Below are 19,314 nucleotides of genomic sequence, written 5' to 3' on the forward strand. Positions count from 1 at the left end.
CTCATGATGTACTTTACACATAAGTTAAATAAGCAGGGTGACAATATACAGCCTTGATGTACTCCTTTCCCAATTTGGAACCAGTCTGTTGTTCCATGTCCAGTTCTAACTGTTGCTTCCTGACCTGCATACAGATTTCTCAAGAGGCAGGTCAGGTGGTCTGGTATTCCCATCTCTTTAAGAATTTTCCACAGTTTGTTGCGATCCACACAGTCAAAGGCTTTGGCATGGTCAACTCAACAACACAAGTGAACAACCTCAAGGGATATATATAAAAATACCTTTGAGTTCTTCTGCAGCAACTGAGGCCCCCGCCCAGGTTATTGTTCAGTTGCTAAGGTGTGTCGACTCTTTGCGATCCCATAAACTGCAGCAGACAGGCTTCCCTGTCCTTCATTATCTTCCTAAGTTTGTCCACCCAGGTGGAGAATGGTAACTTCAGGCTGAGCACACGATCCCTGGAACACAGCCCTGTTACCTCACCAGCAAGCAGTCAGAAGAAAAAATTCACACACCCTAAAGGCCCTACCCCAGATTTTGTCTATAAAATCTTCTTCCAGAAACCCACTGGGGTTTCTGAGCACGAGCCACACTTTCTCCTTGCTTGGCCCTGCAGTAAACCTTTCTCTGCTCCAAACTCCCACATTTCAGTTGGGCCTCACTGTGCTTCATGGGGTATGCAAACTTGCATTTAGTAACAGGTGCAGGGTGTGACCAGCCTTGTCTTACTCTGCATTTTCTGCTCCCCAGGGCCCTCTGGGTCTCCCCTTGGATGTCTCACAGATCCCCCGTTGTGGGTGCTGTGGCATGCTGCCCAGATCCTTCAGGATCCTGTCTCAGCTGCTGAGTGTTGGCTGCTGATAGTGAAGAGCTGAGCACTTCCCTGGGTACCACCTATGGCTGAAGGGAGCTGTCTTGCCAAATGTGCATGCCTCTTTCCTGGGGCAGCCTGTGTCCAGTGGCTGATTGGTTCAGGGGTCCAGAGTCCCAGCCCCTTTCTCTCAATTGAGGACACTCTGAAGTTTCATCCTAGCTCCAGAGCTCCTATAGGGTCAGCTGAAGCCTCTGTTTCAGCCATAATGCTCTTCAGCTCTTCTCTCTATCCAATGCTGCTTCCCTCACAGACTCTGAAAATCCTCCCATCAAACCACCTGTACACAAGTTTCCATCTTGGAGTTGTTATTTTTTTTTCCAGCTTAAGATATCTCCCCAACTCAACTTGGATACTGCATTAACCCCCTAATCTGACTCTTGATTCCATTTTGGCCATCCTTCACAGTAGATCTGAAGTGATCTTTTAAACACAACCTGATCATTCCACGTCCTTGCTGAAAATCCTTTAGTAGCTTCTCATTGTTCTTAAGGGCTTCCCCCGTGGCACAGAGGTAAAGAATCCACCTGCAATGCAGGAGCCGCAGAAGACGTGAGTTCGATCCCTGGGTTGGGAAGATCCCCTGGAGGAGGAAATGGCAACCCACTACAGTATTCTCGCCTGGAGAATCCCATGAACAGAGGAGCCTGGTGGGCTACAGTTCAGAGGGTCTCAAAGAGTTGGACATGACTGAAGCGACTCAGCATGTTCTTTTTAAAGTCCATATCCTAAACTTGGCCTACAAGTCTCTGCATGATCCAGCCCCACCCTCACCTATCACCATGCTTCCCACTTTGCTTGGTCTTTGCTTTTTGGCTAGTTTTTTTTTTCAGTTTCATGCTTTTTTTTTTTTTTTTTTTCAATTTCATGTATGTGTCTACCTCTTCCCTGCCCAGAGCCCTTGCATAGATTATTCCTGTGACTTGGAATCCCCATCTTCTCCACCCCTCCAGACACAGTCCCTTTTTACTCCCCTGACTAGTCTCAGTTTAATGTGACTTCTTTAGGCTAGTTGTTGCTGCAATGCCACTGCCTCCCCTGCCCCCACATTAGATTAGGTTCCCATGAAATAAAGTCTCATAGGTCCCTGCCCTTCTCTTGCATAGCACGCATCTTCATATAATGAATTATTTTTACGTAGGCCCATCCCTAACTAGAGGCTCTAAATATTTGAAATGTATGACTTAAACAAGCTAACAACTATTAAACAAATATTCTATTCTTCTACCTTGACAAATACACACATAATGGTCTGGAATTTGAATTCAAATTTGGATTTTGTTTGGAATTCTCAGGATTCCACAGCAGAATGTGGTATTGTGGGGGAAGGCATCTCTTTGGATCCACTTCTTTTCCCACCTCTGACACCATCTTCTACCACAAGGGGACTCCTTTGCATGCATGTAGACCTTCCTGTCTACACAGCCCAATTCTGTCCACAGTCTCCTGCCAATAGCCACTCCTTGGCCACCCCCTGGGTCTAAGGATGTGTATCTGAGTAGTGTGATCTACCCTTGGGAGGGCAAACCCAGGAAAGAGGTCCATGTGGGCCCTAGAAGTGGGCTTGGGGCCCTTTGCACAGAGAATTCCTAAGTATGTGGAGTATAGTCCAGAAGGCACTTGGGGTATGGGCAGGGGAGGCCTGGACTCCTCGCTGCAAGGGACATAGCCAGAAGAGGGCCAGAGAGATGCCTTCCAAAACACAGGGCCCAGGGCAGGGGCTATTCCTACCTGGGCCCAAGGGCAATAAACTGACATTTCCCTGGTTCATCAGTCTGTAAGCTTCACAAAGATGGGGCTGGTGATGGTCTGATTTACTGAGGGTCCCTAGTGCCCAGCATATTGTTTGGTGCAGAGTAGGTGTTTAATCAATATTTGTCAAATGAATGAATGTATGAGAGGTAAACCAAGAAGAGGTCTGAGGATTTGGATGCATTACTGATGATCTAGATTGTACAGGTTGTACAGGACTGCAAAACGGGGGGCGCAGGACAGAAGAGAAGGGCAGGGAACCCCAGATCACTGGCTCTGTCTCCCTTCCTCTCCTTCGTCTTTGTTCCCTGCCCCACTCCTCCAGGACCTTTGCCTACCTAGGCTCCCTCCACATGGTCTAGCATCCCTCTATCTGTATCCTTTTACCTTTAGTTCCTTTGTCTACTGCTCTTTTTCTGTGGCCCGACCATCAATTTGTCTGTTATGAATTTGTTTCTAGTTCTTGGTTGCCAGTCTTACCTTCCTCTCTCCCTTCTTCTGCCACTTTTACTCTTCTAGCCCCTTGTTCCCGTCACCTCTTACTCCCTCTTGATCCCCTCTTGGAAACTTTCTTCTCTCTTTTAGTTCCCCATGGCCCTTCGCCCAACTCTGCGTTTTGCCCATGTTCCTCTGTCTCCTTCAATCCAGATTGCTGGGGAGCCCCTGACTTGTTCTGTCCTCTCGCCCAAGTCTATACTTACTGCCTCCTTAGCTAAGTCTTCCTGCCTCCCTTCCTGTTTTGTCCTTCCCAGAGTCCACCTGGTTTCATCTTTCTCATCCCCATTTCCCTGTCCCTGCTTGTCCTTGAGCCAGACAGTCTCAGCATGTAGCCCCCTCCTGCCAAGAAAACCTATGAAGCACCTTGTGGGTCCTTGCTGGCTACTGCAGGTTCTTCCCTCTGTGCCCTTAGTCCTTTCCCCTGGCCCAGCCCTCACCCCCCAGACTCCTTTCCCTGGTCAGTGGTGCCTGGTCTGAGCCCCGAGCGGCTCAACTTGCCTGAGCTTGTTTAGTCTGACTCCTTTAGCCCGTTAGAGGCTTAGCCCTCCCACCTCTCCTCTGAGCGCTCCAGTAAACAAGAGGATCAGTGCAGACCTGACAGCTGCTGGGGGGCAAGTGTCTGGCTAGACCAGACCGGGCCTGCGAAAGGGGCTGCAGTCAACACTTGCTATTTCTTCTTCACAGGGAAATTCTGAGGCCTCTTTCCTGTGGATTTACCTTAGAACCCCATTCCATGGGCATATGTATGGGGTCCCTAGTCTCCATGGTTCCCATTCCCATTGTGTGGCCTTGTTCCCAGGCCTTGGGTTTTGTTTGTTTGTTTTTCTTTTGCAGCAATAACACTAGATCCAGGCCATCACACCACTTGAATGATGACAATGGCTTCTGCTCCATAAAATGGAGGCCAAGTGTGGAAAGACAGGTGTCCTCTGATGGAGGTCTTTATATGTATGTGTAGAGAGAGAGAGAGGAGAGACCACACCCACCCACCCACCCACACACACACACATACCCCAGAGAAAGCTGAGTTGACTACAGGTATTCTGTAGACCAGGGGTTCTACTTTAGTGTTCATCAAAATAACCTGGAGGACTTATAAAAACACAGAGTTTTGGGGTCCTATCCCCAAAGCGTCTGATTTAGTAAGTTTGAGGTGATTCCAGAGAACTTGCATTTTTTAACAAGTTCCCAGATGGTGCTGCTGATCTGGGGACCCCAGTCTGAGAACCACTGTCTTCCGAATCCTAATCCACCAGCTCTTAACCTAACTCCAAAGGCTGGGACCCAGTTAAGTTTTATAATTGATGATCCCTGGGGCTGATGGACACCCAGGTTTCTCTTTGGGTGGGGAAAGAAGACCTGTTAACCCCATGGAGTGTTTGGATGTCCTTAGAAATTAGAGAATAGCCTTTAACTCCTGGAGTTCTATTCCAGTACAGACTCTATTTAAACAGCTTCAGACAGGTTTAAACATCTCCTTGGCTAATACCTAGTATCCCTGTTCCAACTTCTACATGGGGATGATAGCTCTAAGAGGTGTTAGGGGATTAGGCTGAAAATGTAGGTCACCCCCCAGCCATCTGGGAACCAGGAGGAGTGAGAGAGGAAGAGAGCGGTTCAGAGACACACAAGGAAAAGGTGAGGGGAAGCAGAGGGCAAATGAGGGCAGTTTCAAAAGTGCCTTGGATGGATTGATGGTGATTGGATTTCAGTGTCCCGAGGTGGCCCGGAAGGAAAGAAGGAGCAGGGCTCCTCATTTCCCCTATGCTCCTGCTCCCAAGCTGCCTGTCCTGGGGCTGGGTCCCCAGCAATGAGAGAGGCTGGGAATAGATTAGGCAGGTCCTGAAGGGTTGTTTATCTTTCTGATGCCATAACTGTGAGGGGCTTGAGGTGGGAGTGAGGTAGGCAGCAGAAATGTAAGGATTCCTGAAAACAGGAAACAGATTCAACAGGCCAGGTGAGAGTGGGCTTAGGAGAATTCATACTCCCCTAAAATACCCACAAGGCATGGCAGAGCCGTGAAGGCTAAGCGTGCTGGAAGCTTGTCTGGCCCTCTTTTCCAGTCCCAGGCTTTCAGTCACCAAGGGCTGAGGGTTGTGTCTGCATGAGGTTGCCGATGGGGGCCAACATGGCACTCTGTACTGGGGAACGGGGAACAGTGAGTTGGACCATCTGTGATATGCTTTGTTGGGGAAGATGCCCCCTTCCCTTCCTTGAAACCAGGCAGACTTGTCCTCTCATTTCCTGCAACCCCCCAGGTCAACGAGATATGCAAATGATCCCCTCACCTCATTGGCTGGAGGCCTGAGAACCATGGATGACCTAAGAGAGCTGGCCCTTTAAGAGTGCCCAGTGGGCTCTGTGCCCACAGCCCCTTGTTCTGAGCACAGAGGTGCCAGGCCCTGCTCAATGGGGCCTCCATTCTCTGGGGAAGCTGTGCCTGCCTGGCTCTGACATTTGACCAATCATCTCTGCCACTCTTAAAGTGAGTATGTCTGAGGCCTCCCTGAGTGCCAGGCCTCTCACCTAGAGCCCCCTCCTCCAACACCTGCTATCAGCTTTTTGTTGGGCTTTTTGTTTTCTGTTTTCAGGAATCTTCACATTTCTGCCCCCTGCTCTACTCCCACCTCAACTGGCTTTAGGTCCCTCACTGCTATCACATCAGAAAGAAAAACAGCCCTCCTCACTTATGTTTTCATCCAACTCTATCTGGACACCTCTCTCTGTGTCTCACCTTCTCTCTGTGAAAGATAATTCCTTCAATGTGTGTTTTTGTTCCCATCCCCTCTACCCTCTCAAGGGTGAGGAGCTCAATAGATATGGCAACACCTGGGACAGGAAGAGAGAGAGGCCTTGTCCTTCCTCCTGCCTCTCTGGGCAGAACCTGGGGGCCTGAGATGTGGTTGGAAAGCAGCTACCTAGGTTTGAGGCAGGAAGATGGAGCCAAACTCTAAACCCTGGGGCTAAGTGTGTGTGTTAGTTGCTCAGTCGTGTCCGACTCTGCAACTCCATGGACTGTAGCCTGCCAGGCTTCTCTGTCCATACAATTCTCCAGGCAAGAACACTGGAGTGGATTGCCATTCCCTTTTCCAGAGGATCTTCCTGACCCAGGGTTTGAACCCTGGTCTCCTGCATTGCAGGCAGATTCTTTATTGTTTGAGTTACAGGGAAGTCCCTGCCTTGTCCCTCCTGGGGCTGTTGGAACTGGGAGCTGGGCTCAAGCTTGGGACTTCCAGGCTGGGAAGTCTCTCCAAGGTCACCTAGCCAGAGGTGCCTCAGGTGGGCACATGCTCTGTGGTTGATAACGGAGAGGAGGGTTCCTGGATGACACAAGTTTGGGATTCAACTCTGTTGAAGTTGAGCAGATGGCTTACTGAAGGACTTCTCAGATGACTATGTTGCTTGTGCTCTGTGAACCTGCAAGAGGTGAGGATTGGAGGTAGCATTTCTCAAAATGATCTGAGCATAGACCCCCTCCTTGGCTATTTCTCAGACTTCATGTTTTGCAGAACAGTCTTTGAGAATTGTTAAAGTCTAACTATCTTCCTTGAACAGAAGGGGAAACTGGGGTCAGAAGGGGAAGGTGACCTGTTCAAGTTCACATGTCTTAGGTCCTGGATGGAAGGAGGAAAACTAATCTTGGTTGGTTTTCCTTGGAGAGATTGGCCTTGAGGAAAGATGGTCACCACTCTGTCCTGATCTTTTTAGAATTGATTCTGGGAACTTTTTTCCTTGAAGAGTCTCTTGCTCCTTGATTAATCCATAGAATGAATGTGCACTGAGGGTCTTCTACATGCAAGGTGTTGGCCTGGGTGTTCTGAGAGAGGAAGGTATTACAGCATGTGATCCAGCTATATTAAAATCCACAGCATATGTGCCTTGCCAATGCCCTAAAATATACACATTCTCTGTCACAGTTAATTAAGCAACATTTTTTTAATTGCTTGGAAATGAAATGATGCCTCTTGAGATGACAGAGACATTCAGCATGTCCCAGCACTAAAGTTGGGAGTGCTGCCATATTCTTCTTGTTTTTCATAGATCCCAGAGGCACCAGCAGGCTGAAGGCTGTGCTATCCCCTTTCTCATTCAGGCTTTAAGTGGCTTGGCCCCTGTCAGGAGCCCCTCCACCGAAGAAGTTGTTTCTTAGCCTGGAGGCGACTATGCAGGGAACAGACTGTGCCATCACCCCAGCTTTCCAGAATTCTGTCTCCATGGCACTTGGGCTTTGGGGGAGGAGACTGGCAGGAAGTCTCCAGGTGCTCTGAACCTGTCTTCTTCTTTGCAGGTGCACCCCTCCGAATCCAGCCCCAGAATGGCACTGCCTCCCAGTCCCCTGGCCATGGAATATGTCAATGACTTTGACCTGATGAAGTTTGAGGTAAAGCGAGAACCCTCAGAGGGGCGATCTGGCCCCCCGACAGCCTCTCTGGGCTCCACACCCTACAGCTCAGTGCCTCCTTCACCCACCTTCAGTGAGCCAGGCATGGTGGGGGCTACCGAGGGCACCCGGCCAGGCCTGGAGGAGCTGTACTGGCTGGCCACCCTGCAACAGCAGCTGGGGGCTGGGGAGGTGCTGGGGCTAAGTCCTGAGGAGGCTGTGGAGCTGCTGCAGGGTCAGAGCCCAGTCCCCGTTGAAGGGTCCCATGCCTACTACCCAGGGAGCCCAGAGGAGACAGGAGCCCAGCATGCCCAGGTGAGTGGTCAGTGAGAGGGTCAGAGGAGGGGGCAGGGTGAGAGGGGAGGCCAACCCAGAGAGGAAGGAGAGTCCCTGGAGAGGCTTACCAGTTTGGGAAAGGAACAAAGGACAGAGGAAGGGAAGTACCTTTAGAAGATATCAGATAAAGAAAACCATTGTTCTGCACCCCCCACCCCTAAATAGAGAGAAATGAGTAGGCTCAACCAGGAGGAAAAGGGAGAAGACAAGGTTAGAAGAGGACCAACTGAAAGCGGAGAGTTGAGAGTTAAAGGGCATCAGGAATGATTGATTATGGGCAGGTATATAGATACTGAGTTTGTGGAAACCAGGAAAGGGTTGTGCATGGAATGGAGTGGAATTGAGACTGTAGGAACCAGAATGAAGTTGGCCTTTTTAAGACTCGGTGCTTCCCCGGCACCCAACCTTCTCAGGAAGGATTGGGACTCATCCTATTAATCATAGACAGATGGGGGCGTTGAGGGCATTAAGATATAATCCAAATCCTTTGAGGGTCACAGGGTTGAGGAGCGAGGTGTGTTGGAGGACAGAGGAGCGAGGTGTGTTGGAGGGGCAGGGTTTGTCTGCCCTGGGACACACATAGGCCAGGAGCCCCGCTCAAGACCCCGCAAAGGCAGTGTGGGGTTCGGGTGCGCGATTGGCTTGCCCGAAGGTGGGTGGGAAACGCGGGGACCACCCAAAGGGGTCGAAGACCCTTGGTGATGGTGGAGGGCAGTGGAGGGCGTGTTCGGACCTGGAACAGGATCTAGGCTGCAGGATAGATTCAGGGGAAGGCGCATGTTTAGGTAAAGGTGGGAGCCGAGGGCGAGGCCACCGGAGCGTGGAGCCAGGCGGGAGCCGGCGCTCACCGGCGCCCCGCCGTTTCTCTCTGCAGCTGGCGGAGCGGTTTTCCGACGCGGCGCTGGTGTCGATGTCTGTGCGGGAGCTAAACCGACAGCTGCGGGGCTGCGGGCGCGACGAGGCGCTGCGGCTGAAGCAGAGGCGCCGCACGCTGAAGAACCGCGGGTACGCGCAGGCCTGTCGCTCCAAGCGACTGCAACAGCGGCGGGGGCTGGAGGCGGAGCGCGCCCGCCTGGCCACCCAGCTGGACGCGCTGCGGGCCGAAGTGGCCCGCCTGGCTAGGGAACGCGACCTCTACAAGGCTCGCTGTGAACTGCTGGCCCCGAGCGGCCTGGGGCCAGAGGCCACGCCCACTTCTTCCTCTGAGCCCCTGGCCACCGAGTGGTGGAGTAGGTGGGCGGGCGGTGCACACCACCCCGGAGGCGCCTGCACCATTCACTAGATGGTTACTGAACGCCTTCTGGTGCCAGACACTCCTTTGGATGACCACACAAGTATCCCCAAACTTCCTGGACCCTCAAGGCATGCTCTGAGATTAGATGCTGGTTGTTTCCTGGGAGAGGGGTCCCCTTCCCTCATGCAGGACGTGCACAGAAACCCTTCACTTTCTGCCCCACTCTATAGGACCGGGTCACTGAAATCTGCGGGGGTCAGTGCCAGGCATTGTGTAGGGGGCGGGCCGCAAGGAGGTGTGGATGACGTACAGTGAATGGGAGGTGAGGGAGTCCTGCTGCTCCCAGATCAGTTTAGATTTTAATACAAGGCTTTCAACCTGTAGTGCAGTAAGGTGGTAATTAGCAATGAGGCTGTGTTTTCATTCCAGGGCTTGTAACCTCCCCATTTTAGGACAACTGCATTTTCAAGATTTCAATTCCCATTATCAAGACAGACCAGAAACTTGATTCAAGAGGCTTTTGTCCTAGCTAATCCCATGGCCTCCAAGGTCTAGAGCAGCAAAGGCCAGAGGAGCTCCAGGGGTGGTAGGTGTGGTCTGGGAGAGGACCCTGAGCAGGAGTCTGAAAACCTGGGTGCTAGTCTCAGCTCTGCCACAGGATACCTCTGGCATCTTGAGCAAATCACTGGCTCTCTGGGTTTTGACGATCTCATCTAATGCTCACTTGATTGGATGACTTCTAACACCTTTCCAGTTCTGGCCTCTCCATAGTGTGGAACCCCTAGAGACCTAGGGGTCTCCCTGAGAATCCCTCAACTCAGCCTCATTAAAGGGACTTCCTGCCCTGTTCCAGCTTCCTGACTGCAGCCTAGGCCCTAGATGAGACCATGCACTGGTTCTGGGTTGCTCCCTCCATGCTGCCTTGACCTCCAGACCTGCATAGGTTGCCCCTGCTCCCTTCTGCCTCTCTGAGGGCTGAGGTGAGACTTTCCCCAGCCTGACAAGGAGCTGAGAGAATGCAGCTTTTGTGAATTAAACTTGAAGTCTAGGCACAACCGTATGCTATTGGCTAGATGTTCTTGCGATTTAAGAAGTGTTTATTCTATATCCTTGCTCCAGGCCTATGTAAGTGTGTGTGTGCATATGTGTGTGTGAGAGAGAGAGAGAATGAGAGAGAGAGATACAAAGTGTGGTGTGGGGGAAGAGATTGGATAGCCTCCACCTGGGCTGAGTGGAGCATCACAGTTCTAAGGCCCAATGGAAATGGGGGTGGGGGGCAGGGATTGGGCCAGATGGAACCTCGCGCTCCCACCTCCACTGCATGGAAGCCCAAGAACAGTAGTGACCCAGCCAGGCCTGCCTGTGGCTATCCTGATGGCTCACAGTTGCCATGGTAACCCAGCCCTTGAGTTCAGCAGCCTACAGAGAGCGGGCGGGGCTCTGGGCAGAGCAGAGGCATTGGGCTGGGAGCAGTTACCTTAGCAGCAGTGGTAGGTCCTCTAAGGGACATAATAAATGGAGAGAAGCAGTTGGGTGTGGGGGAAGAAGCTCCCATATGTCTCTCTTCCTTTCTGCCCCCTCTACTCGCCCCCTCCCCAGCTGTCTCTTCCCATCCCTGTTCTTGTTCCCTCCTCCCATCCTCTAGTTCTAGCCCAGCTCATCCCTCCTCCACTCAGGAGCCTGCGATGAGAGTCCTTTCCTCCATCTCCATCAGAATTTTCTTTCTCTTCTCATTTCCCACCACTGACCACTGGTCACCTTCTTGGGCTCTGTCTTCTCTATGAGTGGCTCATGGCACCTTGAGCACCTCCTCCTCCATCCCCTTCCACTGGCATCCTTGAAGGGAGAGGCTGGGGCAGGGAAGGTCCTTCTAGGAGCCCAGCTCTTCTCCCGTCACTCTGGTTGTCCCCTGGATCCTCATGTGTTTTCTACAGCTGTGATCTAGACCCACCACCATTCTTGCCTGCCTTCTTTAACTGGCTGAGGCTCTGCATGACACACAGAAGGGCAGAGACGCCCATCCAAGGCATCTACTCCCATACACATAACTGGGCCATGTTTACACACCCTGGGGTCACAAGTGGGTCACATGGATACACCGCAAATGGAAGTTGCACATTTATGATTAAGTGTGGGCCCCTTATTCATATGGGCCCAGACTCAAGTTCTAGGCCTATTAATCTTCTTTGACCTTAGGTAAGCTTCAGTCAAGCCTCATTTGCTTTGTCAGGAAAATGGGGAAGATAGTGGTAACTACCTAGTGAGAGTGAACACATTTAAAGCACTAAACACAAAGCTTCACATGTGCTAAATGGCAATGTTTGTTGTCCATATTATAAAGAGTACACAGGGAATTCCCTGGCGGTTCAGTGGTTAGGACTCAGAGCTTTCACTGTGGGGGTCTGGGTTCAATCTCTGGAACTAAGATCCCACAAACCTCGAGGCACAACAACAAAAAATGTACACAGCTGGACTTTTGAACCACTAAAGGCCTATGCAGTTCATGAACACACACACACACATTCATGCACCAGGAAAATCAGGCTGCACAGACCTTAGATACCCACTCTGTATTCCTAACTCACTAGCAGACCTGCTTCCCTACTTCAGTCCTCTACTCCCCTCTTCTCAGCCCGCCCCACAGCTGTGTGGAGGCTGGAGTTCAGCCCCTGGGGGACTCAGCTAGGATTCTCTGGAGACAGCTTAAGAGGGCATCAACTTGCCCCCTTGACAGCCCCTTATTACCCTTCCATGTCTGGTAATTAACCACCAGGGAGCCTGGGTTACCCCCCATGCCCCCCCACCGCCAACCCACCCCAAGGTTGGGAGGTGAGGGTAGGGACTCCTCAGATCTCATTAACACATAGATGGGGTGAAACTGCAGATACCAGACCGCCTGGGATCTCTGGCTCAGAGTTCAAAAGGTGCTGGTCCCCATTTCTTAGTGGTGTGTGTAGGGTGCTATGGACGGCCCAGTGGGCATCTAACACACAATAGGTACAGCTGAGGTGCTAGGAGTGCTTTCCTTTATTAATGGCCAGAAAGTCAGGATCACTGAAGAAAATCACTGAGGGGACATGAGGCTGAGGGGTCTGGGGCTTGAAGAGATGGGGTGGGGCTCACCACTCACTTCCGGGACCCAGAGGGCACACCTGGTCCAAGAGGGAGAGGCATGGTCTCTTGAGTCACAAGGGTCAGAACAGGCACCTGGGGGAGAGTGGGATAGTCATAAGCACCCTCTTCTACACCACACACCCAGCCCAGATGGACTCCACCAAGCCCCAACCTCTAGTGTCCCAGGACTCACTGAAAGACTGAGGGAGTGTCCGTCAGGTTGTCGGCGGTCATGGGCTAGGGCTGGGGGTCATGGCTGGCGTGCAGGGCCTGGGAGCCCCGGGGCTGATGCCCTGGCTGGCGTAGTACTCCACCACCTGCCGGGGCACCTCGGCCAGGACACACTTTGCTAGCGCAGAGGGTGAGGCCTGGGTCGGGGTTAGGGTGAGGAAGTGGTTAGGGGAGGTAGAGTGAGAGAAGGCGGGGCTCAGGTGGGGGGCGGGGCTTCGGGTGGCCAGCTGGATTCCGGCTCTTTCTTGGGACTTCAATCAGGTGGGAGAGATGGGTCAGATCTGGAGGGCAGGAGGAGCTGAGGAGCCCTTCAGCCGGGATGGGGCTCCGGGCACTCACATCCTTAAAGTCCCGGAACGGCACGAACTGGACGATGTCGCGAGCCGCGGGCACCCCTCGGGGGCAACGCAAGGTACCATCGTCGCCGTCCAGCAGCCTCATGTCAGAAAAATCGGCATTGCCCACGCCCACAATGATGATGGACATGGGCAGGCGGGAGGCGCGCACGATGGCAGTGCGGGTCTCAGCCATGTCGCTCACCACACCGTCCGTGAGCACCAACAGCACCGAGTACTTCTGAGGACAGACAGAGTGGGGGAAGGGTCAGCTCTGCGGCCTTGGCGCCCCCGCCCCCGCCCCCACCCCCAGCTCCACCCCCAGGACACCTAACCGTGGCTTGGCCAGTGCTCTGCTCCCGCTGAGCTGGCCCCGCCACGCGGTTGATGATGGGGGCCACGTTGGTGGGGCCATAGAGCTGGATCTGGGGCAGGCAACGGCGGTAGGAGGCAATGACCCCCGAGATCTCTGTGGGCAAAGAGGTGAGAGGGCAGAGATTAGCAGGGAGCTCTTCCAGACTCCCTAAAGTAAGGAAGCATTTCCTTGTCTCAGGACTGCCCTGCTACCATGATCCTCACTAAGCCGGAGAGTTGGATGGTTCAGGTGCTGATAGAGTTGGGTGGGCAGATATCTGGTCAGGGGCTGAAAGTCTTACCAAATGCAGGCAGACACTGGAAGCATGAAGGGGCAGGGAGCTGGGCCCGTGGGAATGGAGTCTGTGCTCCTGCATGGGGTGCACAGGAGTGGGCAGCAAGCTGTATGAAGGGAGGCAGGGCTAGTGGGAATCTCCTCTCTTACCTTCACATTCAGGATTTTCCGGGTCAAAGTTGATAGCAAAGTCATGGGACACCTGTGAGGGGAAGGCGAGGCCAGCCAGAGGATGTTTTTCCTTCCTGTCTGAGTCTCCCAGCATCTCCTCTCCTATCCTTGCCCAGCCTACCTCGAAGTTGGGTGGAATTCGAGCTCCAAAGCCAAACGCTGGGAACCGCTTGTCACTGGGGAGGAGAAAAGGCTATGGGGGCCCATCGGGCAAGGCATCCCTGCCCATCCCCCACCCCATCTCCTGCTACCTGTCGTAGTCCTGGCAGATGCCTCCCACTGCACGCAGGGCCTGCAGGTAGTGGTTGGGCTGGCGGGGGCTCAGGCAGTGCAGGGACTGGCTGCTCCTTGGGTCCCCATTGGAGGCCGTGAAGTCGATTGCCACCTGGTGGAGATAGGGAGAGGATATGCTGCATCCATGAGACCACCAGGGAGGCTAGGCCAGAGCTGGGTTCTGTAGGGAGGACTAAGGTGAATCTGAGCAAGCCCCCAGGTAGCCTCATCTTGGAGTCGGGTGAGGGGAGCAAGCTGACCATGCTAAGGCTCATTAGAGGTCCAAGTAAGGGCAGTGTGGATTCTGGGCTCCTCTGTCCACTAGGGCCTGGCCCCTCCCCCTTGGCTGCGTCCCCTCCCCCAGGCCTTTACCGTGAAGCTGATCTGGCAGCCCCCCATGATGTAGTCCAGGAAGGTGTGCACCTTCTCCACCTGGTGGGGAGAGGGCAGATAAGGTGGAATGCTGGTCCCTTGAGGAGGGAGCTGGGTGGGGCTTCTGCAGGGGAAATGGAGGGGCCAGAGTTTTTGAGGTTGAAGTTGGTGGTGGATAGGACAAGGGTTCTCAGTTTCCAGAAGCAGGGAAATGCTCTTTGTAATGAGGGCAAGGCTGAATCTGAGGTTGCCATGGGGGTTGTAGGGGGTGGGAAAGGGCTTGAGATGGGCACTGGAACTTACCGTGCACTGGGCCAGCACTACGGTCCCCGAGCTCTTGTAATGCTTCTTCTTGTCCCGGTATTTGGGGTTGATACAGTCCCACTGCATCTAGACCCCACATACCCCACAAGCCCAGGGTCTCATCATATGACCTTTCCTCCCCCTTGCAGTGGAGCCTCCCAGAGCAGAACCCTCATGGCTCAGTCCTTAGGCTGAGCCCTGAGTTTCCCACCCTCTCCACCTCCTATTGCGTGTGAGGGGCTCTTCAGCATCTCCTTCAGGATTTTCCCAGGGATCTTGGTGGGATTCTTGGGGAGAGGGGGCGGTCTTTGCAGTACCTCCTGCCCAGGGTTTGCTGTTCCTTCCTGCATCTCCTGGAAGGTGCTGGTGAACTCGCCAATGAAGTCATGCTTCCCACTGGAGTCATAGTCATATACCAGGAACTGAAAAGACAAGGGGAAAGGGGGATGGGTGGTCAGGATCAGAGAGGCTTTGCAGTGGTTCAGTGGGGGCAGGAGGAGGGACTCAGGGAAGTAGAGCCCTAACAGTCACTAGGCCCAAACAGATGTCCTCAACCTGTCCAGAGAAGCCACTTGCTGAACTTAATCCTTTGGCTCGGTCTAGTTGGGACTTGGCCTCTGATAGAAGGACCATTGATATAGGAACATTGAGCTGTGACTGGTTCTTTATCCCACAGTGGGAAAGAGGGAGAGGGAGGGGCCTGCACCCTCAGGTGGATGGTCTCGGGCAGAGGCTGGCTGCTCTACCAGGCTGCCCTTACTCGTGGGGCCTCACCTTGAGAGGCCGGTGGACATCACAGCTGCACAGGGAGTGCAGGGACAGACGGAACGGCTCCCAGCTGGGGTTCAGATTGTTCTTCACCACCTTGGAGTGGCACAGAGAGCTGGTCACCCCCGGTCTAGATTCACCCATTCTGCCCTTCCTCCTGCCTTCCCCACGGCCTCGGGCACCCACCTCCGTTCTCCAGACCAGCTGGTCGCTCTGGTCCCCGTTGGTCTTATAGATCTCCATGAAAGGGTCAGACTTGCTGAACAGATCCTGGAGACATGGGGGAAAGGGCCCCTGAGCCTGGTGAGGTCTGAAAGGGAGGCGCCTAACCCCGAGGCCTAGGCTACCTAACAGTGGAGATGGGGTCCTAAACTCTGGGGTTCCAACCTTGTTGTCCAGCTTGTGGGCTCTGAAGGTGAGCTGCACGTAGTCATTGGTGCCAGACACCTCTTCGGCCACAATCTGCAAGGGGGACACAAGTGGCAGGATTCCCCCACGCCACCCCCACAAAGGCCCCATCCCTTGGGTGGGGGCCAGCCCTGGGGGCAGGATGTCACCATGGTTGTCCCTGCAGGGGTGTTGAATGCCCTGCCCAAGGGTGAGTACCGGTGACCTGGCCTACCGTGATGGTGGACTTGCCCGCGTTCTTCCCATTCTTCAGTAGCAGAGGCTTAGTGACCTTGGTTTGTGACACGATCTGGGGATGGAGGTGGAGGGAGACCCAGCTGTGACATCCCCACCTGCTTTGGCCAGGGTACAAGGGACAGGGCAATAAGCGCCCTTTGATCGCTCACAGGGGCTGCACTTGGGCTAGAACTGGACTTAATTTCCATAGCAACCTTAAGAGATCTGCACTGTGACCCCCCATTGTTTAGATGAGGACACTAAGACTCAGAGAGGTTAGATATCTAGCCCAAGGCTGCACAGCGGGTGAATGGTGGAGATGGGGTCCAACCCCCCCACTGAACTAACTCCACAGCTTATTCTGTCTTCTTCTGGCCTCTGGAGGAAGAACCATGGGGGTGGGGGTAGGGGTGGGGGTGAGAATGCAGACCTGCCCCAGGGTGCACTCGGTGGAGCCGAGGAAGGTGTCGTTGCGGGGACTGGTGGATCCGTCCTCGGCGTCAAACACATGGAACTGCAGGGGCTGCTTCTCCTCGAAGAAGTACTCCAGGGCCAGTACGCGGGAGAAGACGGGGCTGGAGCAGGAGCGCAGCACCTCTGTGCGCTCCACCTGCGGCAGGAGGGGAGCCCACCTCTGGGAACCCGGGCTGCTTTGCTCTGTCCCGGACCGCCCCCGGTCTTGCCAGCTTTCCTCAGGTTCCCATGCCCCAGAGACTGGCTCCTCCCTCCCTGGGCTGAACCCCAAGCTTAGGGTGCTGCCTGCCCCTAGGACCATCAGCCATCAGGGGCTCTCATAGTTGGAAGCAGTGCCACTGCCTTTGGGGGCCATCTCAGGACCCCATAGGACCCTGTGAGCTTTGGTCCCTGTGAAATGCTTTGTGTGTGTAACGATGGCACCCGCATCTCTATGGTTACCCACACAGACTGGAAGAGGCCCCTGAGAGTCCTGACCATCCCTCGTGGCTGCCCCCACCCAGCCTCCTTCCTTTGCGTCCCGGAGGTCTGTGAAGGAGAGGCCAGCCACTCTCACCTCCACCCACTGCTCATCGGAGTGGAGCTTGAGCAGCACACAGGGGTGGGGCTTGGTGAGTGTGTCTCGGTCGAGGAGGCCGTGGCAGGACACCCGCAGCTCCACTCTCGAGGCCCCCAGTGTCATGGCTGGGGGCTCGGGCACCCAGGCCATCTCTGGGTCGGACATGTCTCTGTGGGGACAGAGCAGACACTGGCCACTGGAAGGGGGACACCTGCCAGAGGAGGGGTCTGTCTCTGGGAGCCTGGGCCCCACCCCCTTACCCTGCTTCCCAAGGCCCTGGCATCTCATGGATCTTCTTCCCCCTGACCTCACTCGGCTTCCCCTGAGCTCTGAGCCTCTCACTCGAGTGAGTGCTCTTGTCACCCCTGCTGGCCTTGTATGCGTGGATGGGGCTGGAGAGGGCTTGGAGGTTCCTGGCAGCCTTGGTTCCTAGGCAATCGATTGATCCACACTTTCTGCTATATCAGCACCTTCTGCTATTTCCTGACTGATGTTTAAGCCAGCGCTGCACTCAGTCTTGGCTTGAGGAAGCTGAACTGGGGCAAGGGGGTGGGGAGGGGAGTGGAGGGGCCCCGGCAAGTCTGAAGAGGAGGGTCAGGAACGGAGGCTGCAGTGGGCAGGAGGAGACAGGTTGGAAGGTGCCCTGCAGGGCTGTCCCCATCCACCTCCCCCGACTCACCTTCTGGTTGGCTGATGGAAAGGGAGGGGTGGTGGGCTTGCAGAATGAGCAGCAGAGCTCGGCCCCTGCTGAAAGCTTCTCTAGGTTCCTGGCAGTGGCTCCCACTATGACAACACTGGCTTTCCTCCCCACCTCCCTTGTTCTCACACTTCTTGGCAGCACTGGCGCTGTCTCTTAGCGACAGGATTTTTGGGGAGCCTCGGCCCCCTCCATGCTGCCCGTGGGATGCACGCACGCCACCCTCCCCCAACAGTGGTACTGAGCTTCGGGCAGCAGCATGCAGGGGTACACTGGCCCGAGTTCACGGCCGGTCCATCCGTCTCTCTGTGTCTGTCCACTTCTCAGGGTGAGGCTGTCTGATCTCATGTTGTGCTTCCCCGGCAAGTGTGCGTTGGTGTGTCTGGATGCCCCGACCCCGTGTCTATCCCCTAGTCGGGTGTCTGTCTTCAGGAGGCTGTGACAGTTCCTGTACGTCCCTCAGAACTGGGACCCTTCCCTGGCTGAGTACCCCCTCCCCACAGTGTGTGCCCTTCTGGGTATGTGAGGGAGGGTCTGGGTTAGCGGGGGTGGGCTCTGCCTTCTAGCCACAAGTCTCCCAGTTCTCACAGATCCCCTGAGTCGGGCAGGAGCATGTGATGGTGAGGGTATTGGGCAGGACTGGAGACCTCTCTGGGGGCCGGGGGCAATGTTGTTATGGAGACTGGGCCAGGCTTGGGCTGGGCTGGGGCTGGGCGAGGGATGAAGGGTGGGCTCACCTGGACTCTAGTCGGGGGCTCCTCTCTCCGGCTCTCTGGCCCTGGCCCTGACTCCCTTGCTGCTCCAGCCGCTGGCGCTGGCTCCGGCTCCGGCTCTGGTGCTATTTATGGGGCCTGGATGGGGAGGGGTGGGGGGGCCGAAGCACCAGCTCCCCCCACTTGCACAGACCGGTTGGGAGGGAGAAGGGGGGCAGGGCCACTGGTTGGGAAGGAGCCACGGAGCCAGGGGAGGAGGGCGGGCTGAGGGTGGCTCAGAGGCAGGACCCCCGCAGACACAGTGACATACATCTTCCCCTCCTGCCACACCCACACCCAGCATCACAGAGAGGCACACACTGCGGTGGTGCATGCACACACACACATTCACGCCGGGAGGCGATGGAGACATACGCACCCACGACTCGCAGGCTCACACACAGTCTTGACACGAACAGGTGCCAGCACATAAACTCACCATGACACCATGACAGTTTCAGCCTTGGGGATGCACACAGGGAGACACACCCGGTCTCACGTCGCTCTCCACATCACATTTGTTAAGGACATTTGCAGTCACATACGGAAGAACACGGGGCTATACTTGTCACACACACACACACACACATACCCTCATCCACGCCCATCAACCTGAATACAACAGAATGGAGATCTTCACGTGTCCCTTAAAGACCATTACATATCATGCTGAGCCTTGTAGGTTTTAGAAATCAAAGTTCCACCTTTTAACAGGGAGACAAGGAAACGGACACAATTGCTTAATAGCACACAGTGTCACATCCCGGTCACGAAGCCTCCTGAAGATAGGGGCTTCCCAGTGTGGAGATATGCTGGACTGATTCCGAAGGCATCTTCCTGGTGCCCGTAACTACCCCCAACCCCGAGATTCAGCCCATATGGCCACATCCTGTGGGAGGGGCCGTGCCATGCGCTGATCT

The 19,314-nt window shown here is 54.6% G+C and overlaps 2 protein-coding genes across 4 annotated transcripts; one reads left to right on the plus strand and one right to left on the minus strand.

Annotated features, from left to right (window-relative positions):
• The first annotated feature begins 4,460 nt into the window (after nucleotides 1–4,460).
• Nucleotides 4,461–10,595, plus strand: NRL (neural retina leucine zipper). Its single transcript, XM_010809035.4, has 3 exons — nucleotides 4,461–5,606; nucleotides 7,410–7,817; nucleotides 8,713–10,595. Exons 2-3 carry the CDS (start codon nucleotides 7,437–7,439, stop codon nucleotides 9,118–9,120), a joined length of 789 nt encoding a protein of 262 aa, XP_010807337.1. The 5' UTR covers nucleotides 4,461–5,606; nucleotides 7,410–7,436; the 3' UTR covers nucleotides 9,121–10,595.
• Nucleotides 10,596–12,076: 1,481 nt separating this feature from the next.
• Nucleotides 12,077–18,680, minus strand: CPNE6 (copine 6). 3 transcript variants are annotated; one of them, XM_024997373.2, is made up of 17 exons: nucleotides 18,380–18,680; nucleotides 16,943–17,114; nucleotides 16,343–16,522; nucleotides 15,911–15,985; nucleotides 15,676–15,750; nucleotides 15,475–15,558; nucleotides 15,295–15,384; nucleotides 14,838–14,942; nucleotides 14,521–14,607; nucleotides 14,218–14,277; nucleotides 13,824–13,957; nucleotides 13,694–13,748; nucleotides 13,552–13,603; nucleotides 13,088–13,221; nucleotides 12,757–12,993; nucleotides 12,380–12,554; nucleotides 12,082–12,279 (listed from the first exon to the last, which is right to left on the minus strand). In XM_024997373.2, the coding sequence occupies exons 2-16, from the start codon at nucleotides 17,108–17,110 to the stop codon at nucleotides 12,417–12,419; spliced, it is 1,674 nt and encodes a 557-aa protein (XP_024853141.1). In that variant the 5' UTR covers nucleotides 17,111–17,114; nucleotides 18,380–18,680; the 3' UTR covers nucleotides 12,082–12,279; nucleotides 12,380–12,416.
• Nucleotides 18,681–19,314: the final 634 nt, after the last annotated feature.

Source organism: Bos taurus, chromosome 10 (genome assembly GCF_002263795.3).
Source record: "Bos taurus isolate L1 Dominette 01449 registration number 42190680 breed Hereford chromosome 10, ARS-UCD2.0, whole genome shotgun sequence".
Taxonomy (NCBI): domain Eukaryota; kingdom Metazoa; phylum Chordata; class Mammalia; order Artiodactyla; family Bovidae; genus Bos; species Bos taurus.